General features: G+C 62.3%; 1 protein-coding gene across 2 annotated transcripts in view; it reads left to right on the forward strand.

The window, feature by feature from the left end:
• Nucleotides 1-200: 200 nt before the first annotated feature.
• AP3D1 (adaptor related protein complex 3 subunit delta 1) overlaps nucleotides 201-23,977 on the forward strand; it is a 36,666-nt gene continuing 12,889 nt past the window's right edge. Inside the window, exons 1-14 of one of the 2 annotated variants that reach the window (XM_044254621.1) lie at nucleotides 201-473; nucleotides 11,981-12,076; nucleotides 12,588-12,668; nucleotides 13,636-13,716; nucleotides 16,135-16,242; nucleotides 17,723-17,852; nucleotides 18,839-18,978; nucleotides 19,132-19,205; nucleotides 20,434-20,483; nucleotides 21,782-21,831; nucleotides 22,241-22,289; nucleotides 22,732-22,877; nucleotides 22,955-23,103; nucleotides 23,174-23,404. In XM_044254621.1, the coding sequence (XP_044110556.1) occupies nucleotides 378-473; nucleotides 11,981-12,076; nucleotides 12,588-12,668; nucleotides 13,636-13,716; nucleotides 16,135-16,242; nucleotides 17,723-17,852; nucleotides 18,839-18,978; nucleotides 19,132-19,205; nucleotides 20,434-20,483; nucleotides 21,782-21,831; nucleotides 22,241-22,289; nucleotides 22,732-22,877; nucleotides 22,955-23,103; nucleotides 23,174-23,404 (1,481 nt within the window). In that variant the 5' untranslated portion in view covers nucleotides 201-377. The remainder of the gene's footprint in view (nucleotides 474-11,980; nucleotides 12,077-12,587; nucleotides 12,669-13,635; nucleotides 13,717-16,134; nucleotides 16,243-17,722; nucleotides 17,853-18,838; nucleotides 18,979-19,131; nucleotides 19,206-20,433; nucleotides 20,484-21,781; nucleotides 21,832-22,240; nucleotides 22,290-22,731; nucleotides 22,878-22,954; nucleotides 23,104-23,173; nucleotides 23,405-23,977) is intronic. The other variant, XM_044254620.1, reaches the window with a different exon arrangement.

Below are 23,977 nucleotides of genomic sequence, written 5' to 3' on the forward strand. Positions count from 1 at the left end.
GTTTCCATTGGGCGGCCGGCGTCGCCTGGGAGACGTGGAGACCCGGAGGTGGCGGGGCTGGACTTTCCTGGGAGGCGGGGCTTCCGGGGGCGGGCCGCCTGGCGGGCGCCCGTCGTCAGCTGACCCGCCGCCATCTTGTCCGCCATTTGCCAGCGGCGCGGCGCCCAGCCGGAGGGGTACGGCAGTGCGAGCGCGGGCTGCGGAGCGGGTCGCAGCCGCCGCCGCCCCGCGGACAGCAGCCGACCTGGCCAGGGAGCCCGTCCCGCCGCGGCAGCCGGCAGCGCAGCGCTCCGCGGGCGGCAGGCGCGGTCCCGGGGCCCCCGCACGGTGCCCGGCCGCGGGCCTCCCGGGGCTCGAGCCCGGCGGCATCCGCCGCGATGGCCCTCAAGATGGTCAAGGGCAGCATCGACCGCATGTTCGACAAGAACCTGCAGGACCTCGTGCGCGGCATCCGCAACCACAAAGAGGACGAGGTGAGCCCGGCGCGCCGCGCGGGGCCGGTCTGGCTGGGCCCGAGCCCGGCCCCGGTGCCGACCCGGACCCCGACCCCGGCCCCGGTACCGATCCCGACCCCGGCCTCCAGCTCGTCCCCGAGCCCCCGCGCCCGACTCGAGCCCTGCCTGCTTGCGACCCGGGCCGCCCCACGCCCGCTTTCACTCTGAGCCTCAGTTTACCCCCGGGGGCCGCAGACGGCCCGTGGCGGGACCCGAGCCGCCGTTGCCAGCCCTCCCTCACCTCCCGCGTGTGTCGGATCACGAGGGGGCCCGCCGCCGGGTGGCCCCCGTGGCCTCAGTTTCCCCGCTGGGCTTCGGACGCCCGCCCTCTCCGCCCGCGGGAGTCCGCGGGGACTCGGCAGGCCCAGCTCCTCCCCGGGGCGCTGGACTCCTGGTGGGGAGCTTCCTCTCCGCGGGCCGCCCCGCTAGCGCGTCCGGGCCGTCTGCCGCCGGGTCCGGAGTCGGGCCTGGCCTCCTGGGCCCGTGTCCCCGGGAAGGTGGGGCCGCCGCTCCTAGGGAGGGGGGACAGCGGGAGCCCGGAGTCAGGACGCGGAAGCCGCTGAGGGGTCCCGGCCGGGGAAGCCGCCTGCGACTGGAAACCGTGAAGGAGGGCGAGAGGAAGGTGGTCCCGGAGTGGAATGCGGGCACCGTTTCCTTCCCTCCGCCCCTCCCCTGTGACCTAGATTTGGGAGGAGTGGGGACAGTTAGGGGCGCTCAGGCCGCTGGCTGCCTGGAGCCGGCACTCACGCCAGGGGTCAGGAGCGGGCGGCGGGCTCTCCTGGGGGGGGGCGGCGGCCCTGAGGCGCGGGTCCCAGCCGCACGTCCCAGCCGCAGGTCCCCGCCGCACGTCCCCCGCCGCAGGCCTCGCAATGGCGCCTCTTCCCGGCGGAGTCGGCGGGGAGTTTGCTGGAGCGTCGGTCCGGGCCTCAGTTCCCGCCCGGCCGCAGCACGTTTTCGGGATGGGCGTGACCCCTCCCCTCCCCACCCCCTGGCAGTCATGGGGTTACCTTAGGCCATTTCCACCTGCTTTCCTTCCCCGGCTGCCCCCGGGTTTTGCCTGGAGTGACCTGCGCTGGCCACGTTGGTGACGTCGTGTATCTCAGCCCGGACCCTGGGGTCTTTGCCGTGGGCTGGACCTTCCCCGGCAGCTGTGGGACAGCCCACACCCACAGGTCCCCTGTGCGCTGGCTGACCTGTTCTCAGTGCGTTAGTGGCTGTGCTGGAGCAGCCTGTCTGGGGTTGGGGGAAGCACGGGGGCCCACCAGGAAGGGCGGCTCGCGTCTGGGGGATTCCCACTGTCCCCGGGCCTTCCCCGGGCGGTCCTTGGTTCCTCGAGAGTCGCAGGCAGCTCTGCACCCTCGGGGCCCTTTCAGCGGGGGTGTGGGTGGTGGAGGAGGCTGCTGTCAAAGTCCCCAAGGCCAGGGCTCCGTGTGGGTCCTGCCTTTGGCCTGTGGGCGGTTCTCCGAGGACGCGGCGTCTTGGTGCCATGGTCCCCTGACCAGGGACGGTGGTGATCTGGGGGCTGGTGTCGGAGGCCCCGCTCTGACCCAGCCCGCAGCAGATGACCGGCAGCTCCTGGAGTCCCCAGTCTCCGCCCACATCGAGGCCCTTCCCTTCTGCGCACCGCCCTGCGAGGACCCGCGTTTCTGCAGCACGTAGTTTCCTCAGAGGGTAACCTCGGAACAGATTTTAGCTAAAACTTCCACGCAGCGTCCTGCAGTGGGGCCCAGCGGGGCCTGGGAGCCGCACGGAAACGCGGCACGATTCTTGGTAGTGCAGCCGCGTTGTGTGGTGTCGGAGACCGCATCCAGGCTGTGGGGCCCGTTTGACCTGGTGAGATTGGGGGAGCCTCGCCTCTCCAGCGGGGGGGACGGCCACTTCGCCCTCACTGCGGGCTCCTGCGGATGTAGGAGTGACGTGGGTGACGTGCCATGGCTTCTGTGAGCGGCAGACCACCCCACGGGGCTGCTTGGCTGTTCCAAACTCTACCCGCAACCCCTTAGTGGGTGGTGAGTGCGGTTCAGTGGGTTGTGTTAAAAAACAAAAACCAAACTAGAAAATTCCGGGCCCTCTGCACGGAGAGTAACTTGGTTATCGAAACTTCTTCCAGCCCAGGACAGCTGGTGCGTGCGTGCGTCCTGGGTCACTATGGAAACACGTTTCCTAGATGAGTCCAAGGAGTTCGAAACCCTGGTCCGGTTCGTACATCTCTGGGTGCTTGAGTTGAGGTATCCTGGAGACGGAGCGCAGTGTTGGCAGGGAGGGGGACCCACGTACCCGTGTCCTTGCTTTAAACTTCGGTTATGATTGGGGGTCATTGGGGGAAAAGAGCCAAAGACTTCTAAGTTTATTCCTTTTTTTTTAAATTATTTTTAAAAGATTTTATTTACTTATTTGACAGACAGAGATCACAAGCGGGCAGAGAGGCAGGCAGAGAGAGGGGGAAGCAGGCTCCCGGCCGAGCAGAGAGCCCGATGCGGGGCTCGATCCCAGGACCCTGAGATCATGACCCGAGCCAAAGGCAGAGGCTTAACAACTGAGCCCCCCAGGATCCCCTTAAGTTTATTCTTCTGGGAACTCTTCATATTTGAGAGAAAGCTGTTTTTTTAGTCTTTTTAAGTTGTAGAGTCATACCCATACTTTAAAAAATGGGCTCAGTGTTTTGTGTTTTTTAATTACGGTTTTACTTACTTGAGAGAGAGAAAGCGTGAGCGGGAGAAGGGAGAGGGGCGAGCGGACGCCCCGCTCAGTGGGGAGCCCAACGCGGGACTCTATCCCAGCACTCCGGGATCGCAGCCTGAGCCCGAGGCCGACTCTTAACTGACTGAGCCCCCCAGGCGCCCCTTCTCGGTGTTCATAACGATAAAGGGAAAAGCCCCCCGCCCCCCCGTAGATCAGTGAGGAGTATGTGCTCTGAGTGTTCTTCTCTGTGCATAGAAATCGTGGGCAGTTCTTACTGTCTGTGACAACTGTTCTGCGTCCTGGGGCTCCCGGCTGGCTCAGTCCGCGGGGCCTGTGACTTTTGATCTCGGGGTCATGAGTTTGGGCCCCACGGTGGGCATCGGGTTTACTAGAAGCGACTCCGTTCTGCTTCCTGCTGGTCAGTGTCGTGGCGCTGACTGCTCTCCGGGATGCAGCACGGGAAGGCCTCCCACGGGGCGGGTAGCGTGTGTCGCCGGTGTGTCCCGTCCCCCCCGTCCCCCCGGTCCCCGGTCTGGGCGTGCCGTCCTTCCCTTGCTTGGGCAGGGGCCCTGCGTGGCTGTGCTGGCGGAAGGAAGAGCGCCGGCGTGGTCTTGCTGGCGTGTAAACACTTGGGCCCACCGGACTGCTGTTTCAGAACTTCATGCAGTCGGTGTGCAGTGGTGTGGTTCGGTTCAGGCTGAACTGCCCGGACTGCGGAGACTCCGTAGTTTGCCATCTCAGAGATGCTGGGGCTGAGCCCGGGAGGCTGGTGCTGGGGCCTGTCGGGCATGCAGGACCGGGGTCTGCTCTGGGGACAGTCACTGCAGAGTAGGTTATGTCTGGCCTGCGTCAGGCACTCAGGGCTTTGTGGCTGTTGGTGAGAAGTTCTTTTATTTTAACAACTTTTGAGAGTCAGACACCAAATTTGAACTGAGCTTTTTTTTTTCCTTTACTGACGTGGGTCATGATCCGAAATCAGGGTCTCCCCCTCGGCATTGCTGGCCTTCAGGACTGGGTCATTTGGGGGTGGGGTACGTCCCATGCACTGTGGGAACAGAGCAGCAGTGGGGAGCCCGACGCGGGGCTCGGTGGCCCTGCCCAGTCGATGCCAGGAGCGCGCCATCGTGGCGGTCACAGACATCCCCAGACATTGCCCAGGAGAATCGCTGACCCACACTGATAAGAAAAATCTCCCCAAATTCCCTCTTGCTCTTCCCTTCATCCATGTCCCCTGTGTCCCCTGCCTTGTCACCATGTTGTTAGACCTGTGATATTGTGATGTAAGAAATACATCTTTTGGTCGTTGTCCCTCGCTCTGGGCACAGAGCTGTTAGTCTGTCATTTCCTAAGCAATAACAGTGTTGGGAAGCTTTTGTCATTTCCTAAGCAGGAGCAGCCTTGTTTATGTATTTGCTCTCTGCCCCCAGTTCCTAACCCTGAGCTTTTAGATCCGTTGGCATTTCCTGGGTCACAGAAGTGTCTTTTGTTCCAGGGAGATGTCCTGGTGGGCTGCTTGTGGGAGCAGATCACCAGAGAGACCACCAGTAGAAGCTTGGAGCTGTCAGCCCTGCCCCAGCTTCGGGGAGGGGAGCGGGCTAGGGACTGAATGAATGATCTGTCACGCACATCTCTGAGCGGCGGTTGGAGAGTCTTGGTTGGCGAAAGCATCGTGTCCTGGGCGGATGGCGTGGCACAGAGCGACTCTGCCAGGACAGGGGTGCCTGCGGGGGCCGTTCTGGACGCCTCCTGTGTGCGTCTTCATCTGGCTGTTGATCGTCTTGTCGGCCATGGCCTTTCTTCCGCGCTCAGCTGCTCGCGGCGGACAAGTGCTTTCCTGAGGTCCGCGAGCCGCCTCGGCAAACGAATCGAACCTGAGAGCAGGGGGTCACGTGAACTCCCATTCATAGCGGGTCGGTCAGAGCACAGGTGACAGCCAACCTGGGCTGGGGCCTGGGGCCAGAGGTGGGGACAGTCTCGCGGGGGGGGGGGGCGCAAGTGCAGAGCTTTTCAGCGTCCCTCCCAGGCGTGGGGGCCGAGGAAAACTGGTCCCAGGGGCACTTGCCGGGTGTTTGCTAGATGGGCTTCTTTCCTAATCTTACTCATTGTGAAGGTGTAGTGCATAGATGTTACGTAGTTTATTTTATTTTTTTAAAGATTTTATTTATCTGCCAGAGAGAGGGCGCACACACATGCGCACAAGCAGGGGGAGCGGCGGAGGGGAAAGCAGGCTCCCTGCTCATGAGCAGGGAGCACTGACTCGGGGCTTGATCCCAGGACCCCGTGATCGTGACTGAGCCCAAGGCTGAGGCTTTAACCCACTGAGCCACCCAGACGTCCCTGTTACGTGTGTTTAATTAAGATAATTAATTTCTTCGCTTTGCTTATACCTTTTGCCCTGAAATTTGTGTCCCTGAACGGTCTGACGGACTGTTGCCCAGCCTAGCTCTCCCGGTCCGGCTCCTGATGTTCGTCTCCGTCGGGGGCCCCGCAGCTTGTGGGCGCCGTGGCTGACAGCGCCCAGCGCTCTGCCTTCTGGACATCTGGGCGGTTTCGGGTCTGGGGCCTTTCATGAGCGACCCTCCAGGGTGGGATTGCCGCCCGGCTGCCCAAGCGCGGTTCCCTGCACAGGTCCCAGCGGCAGGGGCGAGCGGCCAGGAGCACGTCGGGAACCCGCAGAACAGACGGCCCTTTTCACTTCCCCGACCGGGGGCACGCTGGGTGTGCTCTCCGCAGCGTGTGGCCGTTTACATTCCTTGTGACGTTGCCTAAGGCCTTTGGTGGCTTCTTCTGTCTGGCGGCCAGTTTGTAGGGGCTCTTTGAAGGGCCCGCTGGAGATGGAGGGTGTGCTCGGTGGCGGGGCCGTGGGGGGGCGGCCAAGAGGACCCAGGCTGGCGGTGGGAGGAGGGTGGAAGGGGACCTGGGTATGCTTGAGGCCAGCGCTTGGTCTCAGTTCTGTGGGGGCCGTCCTGGGCACTCACCCGATGTCAGGAGCACCCCCAGTCATGATCACCCCTGATATCCCCTGGGGGTCCCAGTCACCCCCCCAACACACCCCTCTGCTCTAGGAGATCTGCTGGTTGGGGTGGGGGGAGGTTAGGAAGTCCGAGGCTTGACTGTGGGCTTCTGCCCCCACCCCCCTCCATGCACCCCTCCCCTGCTTTGCCCTGGGCGGGTGGAGGGCGTAGACATGGCAGCCACTCCCCACCTCATGTCCCTCCCCAGTCTCGGCTTCCCCAGGGCTATTTACATGGGCCACAAAGTGGGCCATGTATTGTGCCCGTGTCCTAGTTAGGCAGCATCGAGGCTCACGGGTGGGTCCTGGTACCCTTGTCCCCTATGGTGGTGCCCTCGTGTGTGGTGTCTTCTCCTACCTCTGCTTGGGGTCCACAGGACAGGTGTTCTCTCAGCAGAAGGACTTGAACCTTTTTCCTAACTGGACAGCTCCGTCAGCCCTGCGGGGTCTCCGGCAGCCGGGCCCTGGGGCGGGGGGTGGTTGGCGGCTGCTGCAGGGGGTGGGGCTGCTGCTCTAGGACCCAGACCCGCAGGAGCCCCTGAGTGTCTGTGCAGAGCTGGAAGCAGCAGGTCTGTCCAGGTCACGTGGACTAAGCTGGGGGTTCTGGATGATCGGGGGGGGGGTTTCTTTTACACAGTGTTATTGGGGTGTGGTTTACATACCTAGTGTTCATCCGCTTTAGCTTGAAGTTCAGCAAAAGTTTTTAAAAATTTTGTTTACGAGGGATGCCTCAGTAGCTCAGTCGTCGAGTGTCTGTCTTCAGCTCATGTCATGATCCAGGGGTCCTGGGATCGAGCCCCACGTGGGATCCCTGCTCAGCGGGGAGTCTGCTTCTCCCTCTCCCACTCCCCCTGCTTGTGCTCCCTCTCCTGCCATCTGTCTCTCTCTTTCTCGCTAATAGGTAAATTGTTTTTAAAAGATACTTATTTGACAGACAGAGATCACAAGTAGGCAGAGAGGCCGGCAGAGAGAGAGGAGGAAGCAGGTTCCCCGCTGAGCAGAGAGCCCGAAGCGGGGCTCGATCCCATGACCCTGAGATCATGACCTGAGCCGAAGGCAGAGGCTTAACCCACTGAGCCACCCGGGCGCCCCTGATTGTTAGATTTAAATGAAGTGCTTCAGGGAGCTCTACAAAGTGGCCAGGGTCAAAATGGGTGTTTTATGTTAGACCTGAGGAGTTCCTATGTAAGGGAAGTTCATGGCCTTTGTTCTAGGTCACATTCTCTAAGGACGATGTGGAGAGGGCACGCATGTCCGGCCGCCGCTCGCTCTGTGCGGAAGCGTGAATTTGCACAGAACAGACTGAGGTTTTTGAAAAATCGAGTCATGCTTTTACCTCTCCTTTCCTTCCTTCCTTCCTCTCTTTCTCTCCTTTTTAAGATTTTACTTACCAGAGAGCAAGAACAGGAGCAGGGGGAGTAGCAGGCAGAGGGAGAAGCAGTGGGAGCTGATGCCGGACTTGATCCCAGAACCCTGGGATCGTGACCTGAGGGGAAGGCAGATGCCTAACGACTGAGCCACCCAGGAGTCCCCCTTTCTCTTTTTCTTTTCTTTTTCCTCTCCTCCTCTTCCTTCTCCTCCTCCTTCTCCTTTTTCTTCTCTTTCAGTGTCGGGGCTCCCGGGCAGCTCATCTGTTACGTGTCCAACTCTTTTTTTTTTTTTTTTAAAGAGTTTATTTATTTATTTGACAGAAATCACAAGCAGGCAGAGAGAGAGAGAGGGAAACAGGCTCCCCGCCAAGCAGAGAGCCCGATGAGGGACTCAATCCCAGGACCCTGTGATCATGACCTGAACCGAAGGCAGCGGCCTAACCCACTGAGCCCCCCAGGCGCCCCACGTGTCCAACTCTTGAGCTCAGGTCTTGATCTCATCAGGGTTATGGGTTCAGGCCCCACACTGGACTCCACGTTGGGCGCGAAGTCGTTCAGACGGAGGGACCGACAAACAATCGTCAGTGCTGTGCGGTCATTTATACGTCAGGCTCCACAGTCTTCCTAGTTCACGTTTTTATTAGAACTGTCGGATGTAGGTCCAGTGCGCATGCCCCGACCGGTTTTGTTTTCTTGTTGCACACGGGGTTGAGTAGGGTCCCGTCTCTCGTCGGCGGTGTCGCAGGGAGTGAGAGATGAGCGTGACGTCGGCGTGTCGCGCCCCGTCCCGTACCTTTCTGTGCTCCGAGTCCGGTCGTGTGGAAGTCCTCCTCAGTGAGCGGAGACAGGTTCTCCTCTGTCCGGCGGACTGCGCTTCTGTCTGCAGGAGCCGGGAGCCGCGCTCGCTTTTGCACCGACGAGGTAACGTTCAGGCGGGGCCGCCCCGAAAGCTGCCGCTGTGCTGTGGGGCGCCGCTCCCCCGGTGAGGGCTTCGAGGTTCAGAGACGGACGGGCCGGGCTCCGCGGGCCGGGCTCTGTTCCCCGGCGGTGTCGTCTTGGGGTCAGCAGTTTCCCCACCGTCGAGAGGCCGCCGTGGTCTCCGACAACAGCTCGGAGCCCTTTCTCCCCACGGAGCACGTGCTTTTCCGCTGGCTCCTCGGAGGACTTTCTCCGGGGCCCCCAGCTGGCCCCGTCGGAAGAGCGCGGCACTCTCGTTCCTGGGGCTGTGGATTCGAGCCCCACACTGGGGGTAGACACTAGGCAAATAAATGAACTTGACAAAAAAGATTTTCTCCTCCTTTCCCATTTTTGCCAGTTTGACTTGTCTGGTGATGGTTTTCACTTTCTGTTCCTGGGTGCTGAGCTCCCTGAACCTGTGAATTAGGACTTGCACCAAATTTGGGGAAGTTCCAGCCATTTGTTTTTCAAATATATTCTCTGTCCCGCGGTTTCCTTTCTGGGACTCCAGTTACGCATGTTACACCTTGTGGGCTTGTCCCACAGACCCTGAGGTTCTGCTCCTCTTCGCCGGAACGTTACTGTCCTGACGGGGGCGTCCGGTCCGCGGCCGCCCGTGTGCCGCGCCTTCAGTGACTCCTGTTCCAGAAACTGTTTTCGATTCTAGACTTTCCATCTGCTTATCTTACATCCTTTTCCTTTCTCTGCTGAGGAGGCCCCTTTTCGTGTTCTTCCCGGGCATATTTTTCTTGGGTCCGTAAGAGCACCGTTAGGGTTCTGAAGTTGAGATCTCGGGGTGTTAGGTCCATCCTTGGGGATGGCTCAGGGCCAGTGCACCTTGGCTGGCTGGTTTTCCTGGCATCCGGGTAGTGTTTCCTGCTCGTTATTTGGAAGAGCTTCGGGCCACACTCTGAGTGTGGCGACCCGTCTTTCGTCGCGGGCGGGGGCGGGGGAAGTGCACCAGCAGCTTCGGCCGTGTGCCGTGCGCGCCTCGTCCTGGGGTCAGTGGGACTGTGGCTGAGTGTGTGTCCAGAGTGTGGGCACCCCCATCCCCTCCTCTGGGATGTCCTTCCTCACTCGGCGGCTGCTGTGAGCGCTCTAGTCTCTGCTTTCTGGCTCTTGAAGCTGCCCGATGCGGGGCTCGATCCCAGGACCCTGAGATCACGACTGAGCCGAAGGCAGAGGCTTAACCCACTGAGCCACCCAGGCGCCCTGGGTTTGGTGGACAAACCTGGATTCTGTTTACCCTTTCAGGAGCTGCCGGGCTCCTCCGCGGCACCCTCCCGTCTTCCAGCCCTGTGGTCTGGGGCGAGGGCCGGTTTCTCCAACGCCTGTGACCGTCTTTCTGTTCTCTCCCTCTTGAGTCGTTCACAGTGATGCAGGCCGGGGAGGGGCTGCAGCTCCCGAGCGGGATTTAGTAACCCGAAGCCTGTTGCAAGGATACAGTGACGCTTGTCCCATGGCTCTGAGTCCCGGTCATAAAAGATTCATGGAGCATCTGTGGCTGAGAGAGGCTCGCGTACCTCCTTTCCCCAGGAGCCGGCATTTTGGTCCGGGCCCAGGGCACTCGGCACAGGGCTGTGCCATCTGTGCGGGCCACGCGGGTCCCGCCGGGGTGGCGCACCGCGGAATCTTGCCCCCTGGTGGACGGCCGGGGACGTTCCGGCTGCTGTCGCTCTGGGCAGGTGACAGGAAGTGCCGGGCATGTGCAGGGCTGGGGCACGGGCTGGACAGGTTCCTTGCGAGCTCTGCGGCGGCCACCCGCCTCGAAGTCTCCCTCTGGGGCTGTGTGTCTCCGCGGCAGGGGAGGTGGGAGCCTTGGGGCCCGCTGCTCCCAGAAGGCGCGTCCATGGCGCTGGTCCTCGTGTCAGCCGGCCTCGGCTCAGACCCGTGTGAGTGGTAGATGCGCGGAATCCGCGAGGACATGCGGGGGAATCCGAAAACGCGTTCCCACAGACGCTGCAGCTCGACGCACAGCAGTGGGGACGTGGGGAGCATGCAGGTCCCGTCCAGCGGCGATCGGATAAGCGCCAGGTGGCCTGTGTGCGTGCGGCGGGGACGGGACCCCTCCCTGCGGCACGGGAGCCCTGACGCGGTGCTGCCGAGACCCTCACGCCGGCTTCCCGGAGGGGCTGCGGGGCTCGGTGTTGAGCAGCCGGCAGGACCTGGGGCTCGCTTCCCGGCATGTGCAAGTCGCTGAAAGGCGAAACCAGAGAATCAGGAAGATTTCCGTGTCCTGACTTTGTGTTGAAATTGTTCTTTTATTTTTTTATTTTTTTAAAGATTTTATTTATTTATTTGACAGAGAGAAATCACAAGTAGACAGAGAGGCAGGCAGAGAGAGAGAGGGAAGCAGGCTCCCCGCTGAGCAGAGAGCCTGATGCGGGGCTCGATCCCAGGACCCCGAGACCATGACCTGAGCCGAAGGCAGCGCCTTAACCCACTGAGCCACCCAGGTGCCCCTGAAATTGTTCTTTTAAACTCGTAAAACTTCTCTGTGGAGGAGGCATCGGCTAGGGCTACGCGGCCGGTGGAAGGAGTGCGGCGCTGGGTTTGGGCGCCTGGTCTCGGGTCACGGTCTCAGGGTTAGAAGTTCGAGCCCCCGTTCAGCATAGAGATTGCTTCAAAATAGAATCTTTAAAAAGGGGGGGAGCCCCGTGACCTGTACAAATAAGTGGGGAAAATGGAATAAACAGACTTTGAGACCCCTGCTCTCATCAGCTTCCTTTCTCCGGGAGAACTGTGAGGGGGTCCTGGGCATCTGACCGCACGGAGATGGCTTTTCTGTGAAGACATCTTCGTTTGAGAGAGAGACAGAGAGAGAGAGAGCGCGTGCGTGAGCCAGGGCCGCGGGGGCTCAGGTAGATCCCGCTGAGCGCCCGGCCCAGCATGGGGCTCGACCTCGGGACCTAAGCCGAAGTCAAGAATCCGACGCTCGACCAACTGCGCCACGCAGGCGCCCCTGAAACCACCTCGTTAAACGACAGCTAGGTTAGCTCTTCGCATGCCCTACAGCCCCCGTTCCAAGCTCCGTTCGGTGGTTTCTAGTAAGTGTGTCCGCAGCCGCGCACCACGATCTGTTCGAGAACATTCTGTGACCCCAGGCAGCAAGCCCAGCCCCCGGCACCCACTCGCCTGCTTCCTGCGGCTCGGGGCCTGCCCTGGGTGTTTCGCGTCAAGGAATGACACGGTGTGGCCTCTTGTGTTCGGCTTCTTGCTGCGGTGATTATTCTGTGTTTATCTGAGAGCGCGTGTGACGGGGAGCGGCAGGCAGAGGGAGAGGGAGAAGCAGGCTCCCCGCCAAGCAGGGAGCCGGATGTGGGACCGGATCCCGGGACCCTGACGCCATGACCCGAGCCCAAGGCAGACGCTTCACCCACGGAGTCGCCCGGCGCCCCTGCGGTCATTATTCCTGACTGGTTTAGTCAGGCCCTTGCAATTTTTCTTTTTTTTTCTCCTTTTAGGCAAAGTATATCTCTCAGTGCATCGATGAAATCAAGCAGGAGCTGAAGCAGGACAGCATCGCAGTGAAAGCAAACGCGGTCTGCAAGCTGACCTACGTAGGTACCGGGGCCTGTTGCCTCAGGCGATGTCGCCTCCCGGGGCTGCCCCCCCACAGCCCCGCTGAGGTCAGGCAGCGTAGCTGTCCCTCTGGCCCTCCTCTACCTGCCCATTTATCCGCTCCCTGCCCACCGACGCCCACCTGCCAAACAGGCGCGGGCCTTGGCACACAGGGCTGATTTCTCCCCGTCGAGGGAGGGCGTGCTGTGAGGACCCTGAGGCCTGGGGTGTGGTGGGCCCCACCTGGCCTGGGGGCATCCCGGCACCCTGTAGCTTCCAGGAGGAGCCCGTGCGCTCTCGTCGACCTGGAGACAACCAGGATGCGTGGAGGCTAGCGCTTGAGCCGCAGACACTTGCCCTCCGCCTTCGTGAACCTGACCGTGTAGTTCTAGATGGGAGGGCTGGCGCCAGGGCGTGGGTTCCGGGAGGCCTGCCCCTGGGCGTGGGCACGGCGTTGGGCATCCAGCCTCGGCGTGTGCCTGGAGACGACGGTGCCTGTCTTTCCGACAGTTGCAGATGTTGGGGTACGACATCAGCTGGGCTGCCTTCAACATCATCGAAGTGATGAGCGCCTCCAAGTTCACGTTCAAGGTGAGGCGGGGCGGAGGGTGTGCCCTGGCGGAGGCCCCGCTCTGCAAAAAGGGAGTATGCACACCAGCCTTGGCCCCGCACGCGCTGCCGCCTCAGCGATTGTCATGTTCTTTCCTGACTCTTACCTGCGTGGTGTTTGTCTTCCAGCTTTAAGGGACGTCTGCAAAACGGGCTCGTAGGGTTGGTTACATATTTGAGCATCTTACTGGGAAGCTGCCCCAGACCCCCAGCCCAGGGCCTCACGGTGGTTTCTGAGCATTTCCCCCAACCTCACGGAGGCCCTGCCTGCTAGGGACCCGGGTCGCAGCCCCCTCATGTGCTGTCGTGACGGCAGCATAGCTCCTGTCCTAGTAGAGCTTCCGTGAAGTGCGTGTCAGCAGCCGCGGCCTGCCGGTGGGCATCGCGTGGTTCTCCCGGGGCCGGGCAGGCTCTGGCAGGCACGCAGGCCAGCCGGGCGGATAGACTGTTTCCAGGCCCATGGGCCCCAGTGCCCACTGTGGGACCCCACCCAGGACCTCGGCGGGCTCCCTCCGCTGGGACACCGTCGTCCTGCCTGCGGGCCCCTCTCGGGGAAGCGGCAGAGGCGGTGCTCTGCCTGGGCAGCGAGGCATCGCGCCCACGCACCAGTGTGACGGCGGTGTCTGCGCCAGCCTGGTGGGGGGAGCTTTGCGGAGAAACGCTCGCGCTCGGCTAGCTTCCGTGTCCCATCGCAGAGGCCGCTCCGGGCTGCCGGGGAGGCGGTCAGAATGTTCGCCAGTGGAGGGCCGGACGGTGCGGCCGACCTCATGAGAACTGGCGTGGCAGAGGCTGCATCCTCCGGACTCCCCCTTCTCGGGTGACTTCTTGGCACCCCCTAGCCGTGGCCCTGCGGCCAGCCTCAGGCTGTCCCTGCCTGGCCCGGGAACTTCCTCCCCCAGGGGTATGTGGCCCTTGTCTCGTGTCTGACGCCCTCGTGTCTTTCTCACAGCGGATCGGCTACCTTGCTGCTTCCCAGTGCTTCCACGAGGGGACCGACGTCATCATGCTGACGACCAATCAGATCCGCAAGGTAGGCGGCCCTCCTGCACCCTGGCTGTTCCCAGCCCCCACCTGGCCCCCTCCTGGCCCCCACCCCACCCTGCTCTCCACGCTGGCCTCTCGGGGGCTCCAAGCGAGCGGCACTTAGAAAGCACCAAGGTCGCCCGGCTTTTGCTCTTGTGACCCCATCGTAAGCACGTGGCTTCCAGACATAGCCACTCTGTGGTCAGAAGACACCCCAGGTGGTGTGGCAGGTCTGTGTCTGTTCGTGGGCTGTAGGCAAGGCCGCAGTGCTGCCAGACCTCCCTCTCCCCTCGCTGGGGCCTCCAGCCCTTGGAAGGCTGCCTCCCGGCCGCGGGCTCCCCGCGCCTTCTCGCTGCAGCAGGGGCAGCTGCTGCGGCACACACACCCTTCCCAACCAGGGCCTTTCTGCCCCCTGGGTTGGTTTTTGGGGTGTTGGTTTTTGTTTTTTTGTTTGTTTGTTTGGTGCCCAGGGAGAGCTCATGGGTTTGGGAAGGGGAGTGTGGGGGGAGGAGCAGAGGGAGAGAGGGACAGGCAGACTCCACGATGAGTGCAGGGCCCGACTTGGGGCTCGGTTTCCTCACCCTGAGATCATGACCTGAGCCAAAACCAAGAGTCAGATGCTTAACTGACTGTGCCCCCAAGCGCCCTGCCCGCGGGGACTCCTGAGTGATGTCGCATGTGAGTCGTCATCAGGCGTAATTTGTGTGTCTGGAGATGGTCTTGAAGATCCCAGAGTAAAACATTTCTTCCTCGGCTGAGAGCTTTGAGCATCTTTTGTGGAGTAGTGGGGGGGCAGAATCAGAATCAGAGGCTCGGTGACGATTGGATGTACAGACCAGACCCCCTGAGCGTGGCTGCCCCCGGAGCCGGTCCTGGGGACCGGGGCTGGGCTCTTGGGCAGACCCGGCGGCACTCACCACAACCCTGGCCCAGTTCGTCCCGGCACAGGGCGGGCTGCAGGGCCAAGCACTGAGCCTGTGGTTCCGAGGAGGCCGCCGAGGGCCAGGTCGGGCGGCAGCGCTGCGCATCGTGGGTGCTGCAGGGCTGTGAGGGGCCAGCTCCGCTGGGGGCAGCCCATGGGGCTGTGTCACGGGGGCGGGGGGCAGCAAGGAGGAGGGTGGAGGGGCTCTGGCCAAGCTTAGGCTTTCTCGCCGGCCTTTTGGGCACAGACACGCTCCCTGCCTACCCCTTCGTAGCGACCTCCATGTAGACCTAGCGATCCCCGCTTTGCACGGAGACGTGCCATAGGCAGGTCACCTAGATGCTCTGCTGGAGAGACCACCTGAGCCCAAGATGTCCTTGTAAAGGAGCAGGGGACACGGCTGCTGTGTTAGAGGACATTCTCCTCCATTCTCGTCCCCAGTGTTTGTGGTCTGCGTGTGAGTCGTTTTCAATTAACCCATGACCTCTGGAACAACTTACGTAGACTGCCCTGTCCCCCACTCCCCATTCACTTCTAGTGGGGCTCTCCCTCTTCGATGGTGACCTGAGTGTCCTCTCCACAAATCTCTGTTTCTGAAAAACCCCGCGGTGGCTCTTTGCTGGGCCTTTGCAAGTCCTGCTGAACCAGGAGTGACTGTGTAGGGCCTGGGTTCTGTACGTGGGTCCAACGCAGCTCTGTCTTGTCGGCTCAGGCCAGGACGGGCTCTAGCAGTCCGTGTTGTCGGGTTATTAGCACAGTCTAGAAGGCGGCCTCTCAGAATGCATCTCGCCTGTTCACCACGTCTGTGTGAAGTTTGCGCGGCTCCTTAGGAAAGTCTCCCCGGGGCGCCTGGGGGGCTCAGTCGATTAAATGCCTTTGGCTCAGGTCATGATCCCAGGGTCCTGGGATCGAGCCCCACATCGAGCTGCCTGCTCATCAGGGAGCCGGCTTCTCCCTCTGCCACTCCCCCTGCTTGTGCGCTTGTGTGCTCTTGCTGTCAAATAAATAAGACCTTAAAAAAAAAAAAAGAGGAAAGGAAAGTCTCTGCAGAGGAAATATGTGATTCAAATGTCGTTTTGCTGGCGTCAAGGTGAGGCCGTTGGTGCGGTCCGTGCCGTGGGAGCCGCACGGAGTGACCAGGGCTCTGGGGTGGGCGTGTGCCGCTCTCGTGGCTGGTTCCCCTGCTCACCTGAGAGAAGAGAGTCGGCCCAGAGCCGGCCTGCCTTTGGGAGGGGCCCAGTGGAACCATCTTGGCTGTCCTGGAGAATCCCCGGGAGCGTCCGAGGTTCCTGGCTTCTGCACGGGCCCCTCGAGACCGCGGCCCCCTCGAGTGCTGGGACACTGGGCTGGGCCGGGACTGAGGGCCGTTCTCCCTGGAACTGGGTGGTGCTTGTCGCTCCTCATACAGGCGCAACCCAGACCCCACGCCGGGAGCTGGTGACGCACTGTGGGCTCCTGCCTCCTGACGCTCGTCCCTCCTGACGCTCGTCCCTCCCTTTGCAGGACCTGAGCAGCCCCAGCCAGTACGACACTGGCGTTGCGCTGACTGGCCTGTCCTGTTTTGTTACCCCAGATCTTGCCAGAGACTTGGCCAATGACATCATGACCCTGGTGAGTCTGTGAGTGGCCCAGGCCTCTCGGCCTTTGCTCTGTGACACGATTTGGTCCGTCCAGGGGCCTGAAAACCTGAGGTTAAACTTCACACCAGGAGCATTCGGGCGCGCAGAAACAGGCCGCGTTCCCCAGATGAGATGAGAAACCGAGTGGCTGTGCCCCCTCCCTCCAGCAATCCCACGTGGAACCCAGCCTCAGGCCATGGTCCCCTTCCATTCTTTCTTTACCTCCTTTCAAAGAGCCCCACTTGGGGCCAGAGGTGGGCGGCGCCGGGGCCCAGCGCCCCTGCCGCCCAGCACGTGCCCCGCCGGCCCCCAGCTCGCTGGTTCCTGGCAGGCAGTGCGCCGGCCGAGCGTGGTCCTTCCCGCTCCGGTCCTGACGCCGTGCGTCTCTCTGTGACCGTGGAGTGACTTCTTGTGCTTCCGTCCACTTGAAGGGGCAAAAGCCCAGCCGCCGCTGACCTCCAAGGTGTCGAGGGCCCTTTTCCAGAATGCGGGTGTCCTTACAAGTCCTGGTTCTCCGAGGCACCCGTCACTCACCCACATCTCTGACTGATTGGGAGGCTGGTTCCCATCAGTTTCTCCTGGGCCGAGCAGATGCGCGGCTGCTTTTCTCTGCGGAGAGTTCTGTCCGTATAGGTCGGCCTGTTTGTCCTGCCGACGGATAGGTCCGGGCTTGTGGTTTCAGACCGCACACGCTCGCAGCTTCTAGATCAGAGGCTGGTTCGCCACAGCCTTGCCTCGTGCGGCTGACCACCCGCTGTAAGTTGCTTTGCCCACACCTGGCCCCACTCTTCGGTTCACGTGGCATCCCTGGTGGCTTTCGAGCTGCCCCCGCAGCATCCCGGATATTGCCCTTCCGGCCCAGGATTGCCAGTGTGGTGCTGGTGCAGCGGCTGCGAGCGTGGGAGGACGCTCGTGAGTTGGGGGCCGGGGGCGCTCTTGGGGTGTGGCTCCCCGGAGCCCGCACGGGTGGTAAGTGTGTCCACTGAGGGCCAGCAGCCTCTCTGGCCAGAGCAGAGTTCCGAGAGGACAGAGCTGCAGGACCTGGCACGAGACACCGTGAGTTCCAAAAGGACGAGAGCCTGGGCACGGGCCTTGGCTGCTAGGGCAGTCGGAGGCCAGCGCTCCCTGGCGAGGGCTCGTCTTCCGGCTCCAGTTCCCTCCCTCTCGGTCATTCATGGGGTTCCAGGGAGTCTGAGAAGGGTCTCGGCCTCGGAGGGCAGGCCTAGCGTCATGGACATGGGGAAGCTGGTTTCAGTTCCACTCAAGAACCCCGTCCCGTGTTTGGGACGGTGGCGCAGGTTCGAAGGCCAGAAACCAGACGGGCTGGAGAGAGGGTCTCCCCCCGGATGGCGGAGGGGAGACTCGGGGAGGCAGAGGAGAGGGAGCAGGGCAGGTGCGGGGAGGTGAGCCAGGCAGAGGAGGGCAACGGGAGCAGTGCGGCGGGGAGGCCGACGGGCCCTCTGCCCCTGCAGATGTCGCACACCAAGCCGTACATCCGGAAGAAGGCTGTGCTGATCATGTACAAGGTGTTCCTGAAGTACCCCGAGTCGCTGCGCCCCGCTTTCCCTCGCCTGAAGGAGAAGCTGGAGGACCCTGACCCTGGTTTGTTGATTTACGATGGGACGGTGTGGGGGTGGAGGGTGTTGCAAGGAAGGAGTGGAGGGGTGCCGGGTCCTGCGAAGTCGAGGGGTGCGGGTCCTGGGAAGTCGAGGGGTGCGGGTCCTGGGAAGTCGAGGGGTGCGGGTCCTGCGAAGTCGAGGGGTGCGGGTCCTGGGAAGTCGAGGGGTGCGGGTCCTGCGAAGTCGAGGGGTGCGGGTCCTGGGAAGTCGAGGGGTGCGGATCCTGGGAAGTCGAGGGGTGCGGGTCCTGGGAACTCGTCCTCGCCCCACCACCGACCACATTCCTTACTTCGCGGCACCGTGAGATGCCAGGTTGGCCTTTGCCTTCCCCGCTCCGGCCCTGGGGTCCACCACGTCTCCAAGGGAGCTGGTCCCGTTGGCTGGTGTGCGACACGGACACCGAGCTCCAGGCGCCGGGCGTCCCCTCTTCCAGCCACTCAGTAGACAGCCGCCTTCTGCGCACGGGGGACGTGCCTGGCCGGCTGGCCGTCTGTCCATACGCTAGCGGTCACGACTATTCTGACGCCAAGTCTGGTCCCACGCCGCAGGACTCACGGCAGCCTTCCTCCTGTTCTCTGTCTCTTCTGTTCCCCTTCCCTCATCGGGGCTCCCGGGGCTGAGCACCCATCACACAGCTTCTGTGAACGTGACGCAAGGTTCAGCTTGTCCCGGAGGAAGCTGCCTCCCATCAGGGCAAGGGCCAGGGGGTAGAAAGTTTGGTAGGGGAAGCAGGAGCCGAGGTGGCTGGTGTGGCGGGTGTCCTGCCCTGGAGTCTGGTCCTTTGGGGGCCGGCCCCCCCTTCCGGTGACGCTTGGCTCCAGGAAGCTCGGTGCCCTCGGTGGTTGTTGCTTAAACCACTTCCCCAGGTGGTGTCAGTGGCCGGCCTGCTGAGGACAGTCCTGCCGGGGAAGGGATCACCCCCACATTGGTGGCACTTGTACTGACAACGGGCCCCACTTCACTCCAAAGGGGTGCAGTCAGCGGCCGTCAACGTCATCTGCGAGCTGGCCCGGCGCAACCCCAAGAACTACCTGTCCCTTGCCCCGCTCTTCTTCAAGCTGATGACCTCCTCTACCAACAACTGGGTCCTCATTAAAATTATCAAACTGGCAAGTATCCCTCCCGAACTCCCCTTTTCTCACAGAGTGAGAAGGCCCTGGCATGTCCTGGGAGCGCCGCGGGCATGTGGACATGTGGATGGGGTCGGAGTCTGTGCGGTCCACCCCTGCCCCGAGTGACCCGCCGGCCTCTCTCTTCCCTAGTTTGGTGCTCTGACCCCCTTGGAGCCAAGGTTGGGCAAGAAGCTGATCGAGCCTCTCACCAACCTGATCCATAGGTGAGCCCCAGGCCCCTGGATGACCCCACTCTCTGGCCCACACAGGCCTGCCCTCTCGCTGGGCGTAGGGCCCTGGAGAGAGTCTCGGGGTGGAAAAGCAAATACACGCCCTGTGATTTTGCCCACAAGAGTGAACTCTGCCACTGGGGCACTGGCTGGCCTTCCTGGGCCCCTGGGGGCTGGTGCGTCCTTTGCCTGTGAATTTGTTTGGGGAATTCAGTAAACACAGAGGAAAGGGAAGCGCCTGGTTATTCCGCAGCCCGCGAGGAGATCTCGGCTGTCTGCTGGAAGAGCTCTGGACGGCTGTGTCCCTGGCCGGTTCTGGAATGTTGCTGGAGACCCCACACCGCTCGGCCTGTGCGCGAGTTGTGGGGCTAAGGGGCAGGTGGCATAGGAGATCCTGCTCCCCGGGTCCCCTGGAGAGACAGCCACGGGCAGCATGGAGGAATTGGGGCCTCGAGGCCACATCAGACCTGGAGCTGTGTGCTCTGCAGGTGGCCCTGGCCAGCGGCCCTGGCCTCCGTCCCCAGGCTCAGGAGCACATCAGATGGGAAGATAATTGGGCAGAGCAGGTGCTTGGGCTGCGGACCTCTTCAGTTTTAGACGCCCGCCGTCCCTGAGTGTGTGCTGCGGCGCCCCGGTTGCCAGAGGGGATTTCCAGGGGGGTTAACAGGAGGCCGTCAGTCTGGTGCTCTGGACGCGTGGCAGCCGCACTCTCGGCTTTTGGGGACTGGGGGTCCCGAGGGTCAAGCATGAGAAGATCAGGATGGATTAGACCTACCCGGTCCCCGCCCGTGGTGGTGGCTCTGGGCCGTGCCTGCCACATCCCCAGACACCCCTGGTGGCGCCACAGCCGTGGCCTTCAGTGCTCTGCTCGCCTGTGTGCGGGCACACCTCACTGTCCCCTGCGTCCCCCACGGTGGAGCCGGGTGGTAAGGACCCGGCTGGGAGAGGCGTTGAGGGGGGATCGGCTCTCCTTCGCGGGCATCCCGCAGTGGACAGGTTCTAAGAATGCGCTCAGTGGCTGGAAGTGTCAGAGGCCCCATGGGCAGTTAGGGAGACCTGCATCCCTCCGGGAACGCCACCCACCTGGGTGACAGCGGTGTGTGGGGCAGCCAGCTCCTGCCCTGGGCCTGCTTCGGACTCCAGGACCAGGGAGCAGACAGGCGCTTTCCCTATGTCTCTCGGGTGGCCTGGTCCTCACGCCTCTGCTCTTCTCCTCCCGCAGCACGTCTGCTATGTCCCTTCTCTACGAGTGCGTGAACACGGTCATTGCAGGTGAGGCTCGGCCGCCGCAGCGCGTGGAAAGCCCTCCCCACTCCCACCCTGGGCACCAAGGTGGGCCCCATGGTGCAGGGAGTAGCCCAGGCTCCTTGGCCACGTATTGCTGCCAGCCCCTCTGGAGCCTCTTGGGAGGCGGGGACAGCTTGTGGCACACTTGCCAGCAATACTTTCTCCTCTTAGGGAAAGGTGGAGTTTTGTGTGTGTGTTTGTTTGTTTGTTTCAGGTTTTTATTTGTTTATTTAATATAAGTAGGCAGAGGGGCAGGCAGAGAGAGGAGGAAGCAGGCTCCCTGCTGAGCAGAGAGCTCGATGCGGGACTCGATCGCAGGACCCTGAGATCATGACCTGAGCCCGAGGCAGAGGCTCAACCCACTGAGCCGCCCAGACGCCCCTTCCCTAAGGAGTTCAGAGCAAGTCTCAGGCGTGGTGCTGTCCCCTGTGCAGTGCTAAACACAGGGACCTGCTACTGAAAGGGTTCGTGGTGCAGGACCGGAAAGTGCTCCTGGTTTCTCCTTTGGGCTCTGTCTGTTTAAGTCCGACTCCAGGCAGGGCCACACAGAGCGCTGGCTGATGTGTTTCCGCACGTTCAGCAAGCTGAGCCCCTTCCCGCATTGTTCGTTGGAGCTAGAGTCGCGGCCCATGGGTTACCTCCTCTCGGCCTGCCTGTGTGCCCGAAGCTTCTGGGAAGCCAGCTTCCGGTCCTTCCTCAAGGCCCTGTGGGCAGCCTGAAATCCAGCCGTTCCCAGGAAGCTGGTCCAGGGTTCACACTCTGATTAGAGCCGTGTGGGCCCTGAGCCCCCATGACACTGGCAGAGGGGGAGGGTGCTGTTCGGGACCAGCTAGTGCCCAGAGGCAGCAAATGCAGGACTGGAGAGCCGAGTCTGTGTCTGCAGTGGTCAGTGGGGGAAATGGGGTGTGGCAGGGTCAGAGCTGTCCTTGGTGTCGGGCATGGGGCTTGGGGGCATAGGTTGACGGAGCATGCCTAGCATGTGGCAGGGTCGGTGGGTCTCAGGTGGTTCTCAGAGCCAGGCAGGTGGGGTTGGCCCGGGCTCTGTGGACCTGCCCTAGGTGGGGGAGCCCGCCGTGAGGATGTGGTCTGTGCTCTTGGCCATAGAGACCAGCAGCCAGATGCTATCTCGTGAGCCAGCCTCTCCAGGAGAGCAGCGGACCCACGGCTCCCGGCGTGCTGGTGTCGGGGTGTGGGGTCCCAGTGCTTGGGGTGGACGCGTGTCAGTGGGCCTCTGCGTGTGGGCGGGGCCTGGCGGGTTCCTAAAGTGAGGGTTTCTGTTCCAGTGCTCATCTCGCTGTCCTCGGGCATGCCCAACCACAGCGCCAGCATCCAGGTACGTCCCCGGGTGCAGGCAGAGCGGTGTGCAGCCGGCGGGGGCAGCCTGGGGAGGGGGCGGGGGTGGGGATGTGCCGGCCGGCCTTGCAGACAGTCGTCACTCACCGGGTCCCGGCCTGCCTGTATCTGTGCAGTTGTTGACAGCTGGCGGAGGGGTGGGGGGTGGGGACACAATTGTTAGTGCCCCCGGAAGGCGCTGGCATGTTGGCGTGTGCGTCAGTGGGCGCTCCCCAGATGTGACCCTGTGGGTGCCTGCAGGCAGGGGCCTGCCCCGAGTGGGGCCCGGTGTCCTCCGTCCCTCCCTGTCCCAGGGCCTCTGGGCTGGATCGGGCTGTGTGGCACGCCTGGGGTTACTGACTTCACTGTGGTCTCGGGAGGTATGACCAGTGTTGCCTTCTCCTTTGCAGCTTTGCGTTCAGAAATTGAGGATCCTGATAGAAGACTCCGACCAGAACCGTGAGTCCCTCCTCACCCCGCACGCCCTGCGGTCTGCGCCCGAAACCGCTGCAGTGCCCGGGTTCTCAGCCTCGTGAGAAACCAGATGTTCGCGCTCCGCTGTGCGGCCGTGCGTGCAGCCTTGTCCAGAGCACTGAAGGGCCAGCAGGGGCTTTCCTCAGCTCTGCGGGGCCAGGGCTTCATGTCAGACGTGGCCCGTAGCCTGCAGGCCTCCATCACAGCTCAGGGGGATTGTGTGTATGGGTTGCATGTGTGAGGTCAAGGGGGCTTCTCTCCCAGCACCCAGCGTGCTGCTTTGGACCTCTGGGGGCCCGCGTGCCGCTGCTCCTGACCATATCTAGGTGGTCGGGCTCGGGCTGCAGACCCGGCCTCGCTCTTTCTGTGCAGGCCCTGGAGCCCGTGAGGGCGCATCCAGGTTAACTGCATCTCGCCATCTCCGCAGTGAAGTACCTGGGGCTGCTGGCCATGTCCAAGATCCTGAGAACACACCCCAAGTCCGTGCAGGCCCACAAGGACCTCGTCCTGCAGTGTCTAGACGACAAGGACGAGTCCATCCGTCTGCGGGCCCTCGACCTCCTCTATGGAATGGTGTGTGCCCCGCCCAGCCCCAACCCGTCCGGCCCACCCCTGCCCGCCCCGCTCTCACCAGCTCCCCCCGCGCCCAGGTGTCCAAGAAGAACCTGGTGGAGATCGTCAAGAAGCTGATGAGCCACGTGGACAAGGCTGAGGGCACGACGTACCGGGACGAGCTGCTGACGAAGATCATCGACATCTGCAGCCAGTGCAACTACCAGCACATCACCAACTTCCAGTGGTTCGTGCCCCACAGCCCGGAGGGGCGGGCGCCCGCGCGAGGGGCGCGCCTCAAGGGCTCCCTCCTGCAGGTACATCAGCGTCCTGGTGGAGCTGACCCGGCTAGAGGGCACCCGCCACGGCCACCTCATCGCGGCGCAGATGCTGGACGTGGCTATCCGCGTGAAGGCCATCCGCAAGTTCGCCGTGTCGCAGATGTCCGCGCTGCTCGACCGCGCCCACCTGGTGGCCAGCAGCACCCAGCGCAACGGCATCTGCGAGGTGCTCTACGCCGCCGCCTGGATCTGCGGGGAGTTCTCCGAGTGAGTGCGGCCGGAGGGGCGGCGGGCCGGCACGCCCGTGGCCCTGTGTCCCCGGGCCCCCGGCAGCTGCCCCAGTCTCCTTCCCGGGGTTTTCCTCTGCCAGAAGAGTTCCTTTCCACGCGCATATCCCACCCTGAGAGCAAGGGAGAAGCCGGGCCGCGTGCGGTCACAGACCCTCTGCCCCCAGATGGTGCTGTCGCTGTCCTTTTTTTTTTTAAGATTTTATTTAGGGGCGCCTGGGTGGTCAGTGGGTTAAAGCCTCTGTCTTCGGCTCAGGTCATGATCTGAGGGTCCTGGGATCGAGCTCCGCATCGGGCTCTCTGCTTGGCGGGGAGCCTGCTTCCTTCTCTCTGCCTGCCTCTCTGCCTGCTTGTGATCTTTGTCTGTCACATAAATAAATAAAATTTTTTCAAGAAAAAAGCACCCAGGCGCCCCCTCGCTGTGCTTTTTGCTCGTCTTCGACCCGTTTTTCTCTGGCCCATCTGTGACCGTCCGTTCATTCTTTTTTTTTTTTTTAAGATTTTATTTATTCCATCCATTCATTCTTACAGTCCTCTCTCTCCTCCCCCGGAT

Source organism: Neovison vison, chromosome 6 (genome assembly GCF_020171115.1).
Source record: "Neovison vison isolate M4711 chromosome 6, ASM_NN_V1, whole genome shotgun sequence".
NCBI lineage: Eukaryota > Metazoa > Chordata > Mammalia > Carnivora > Mustelidae > Neogale > Neogale vison.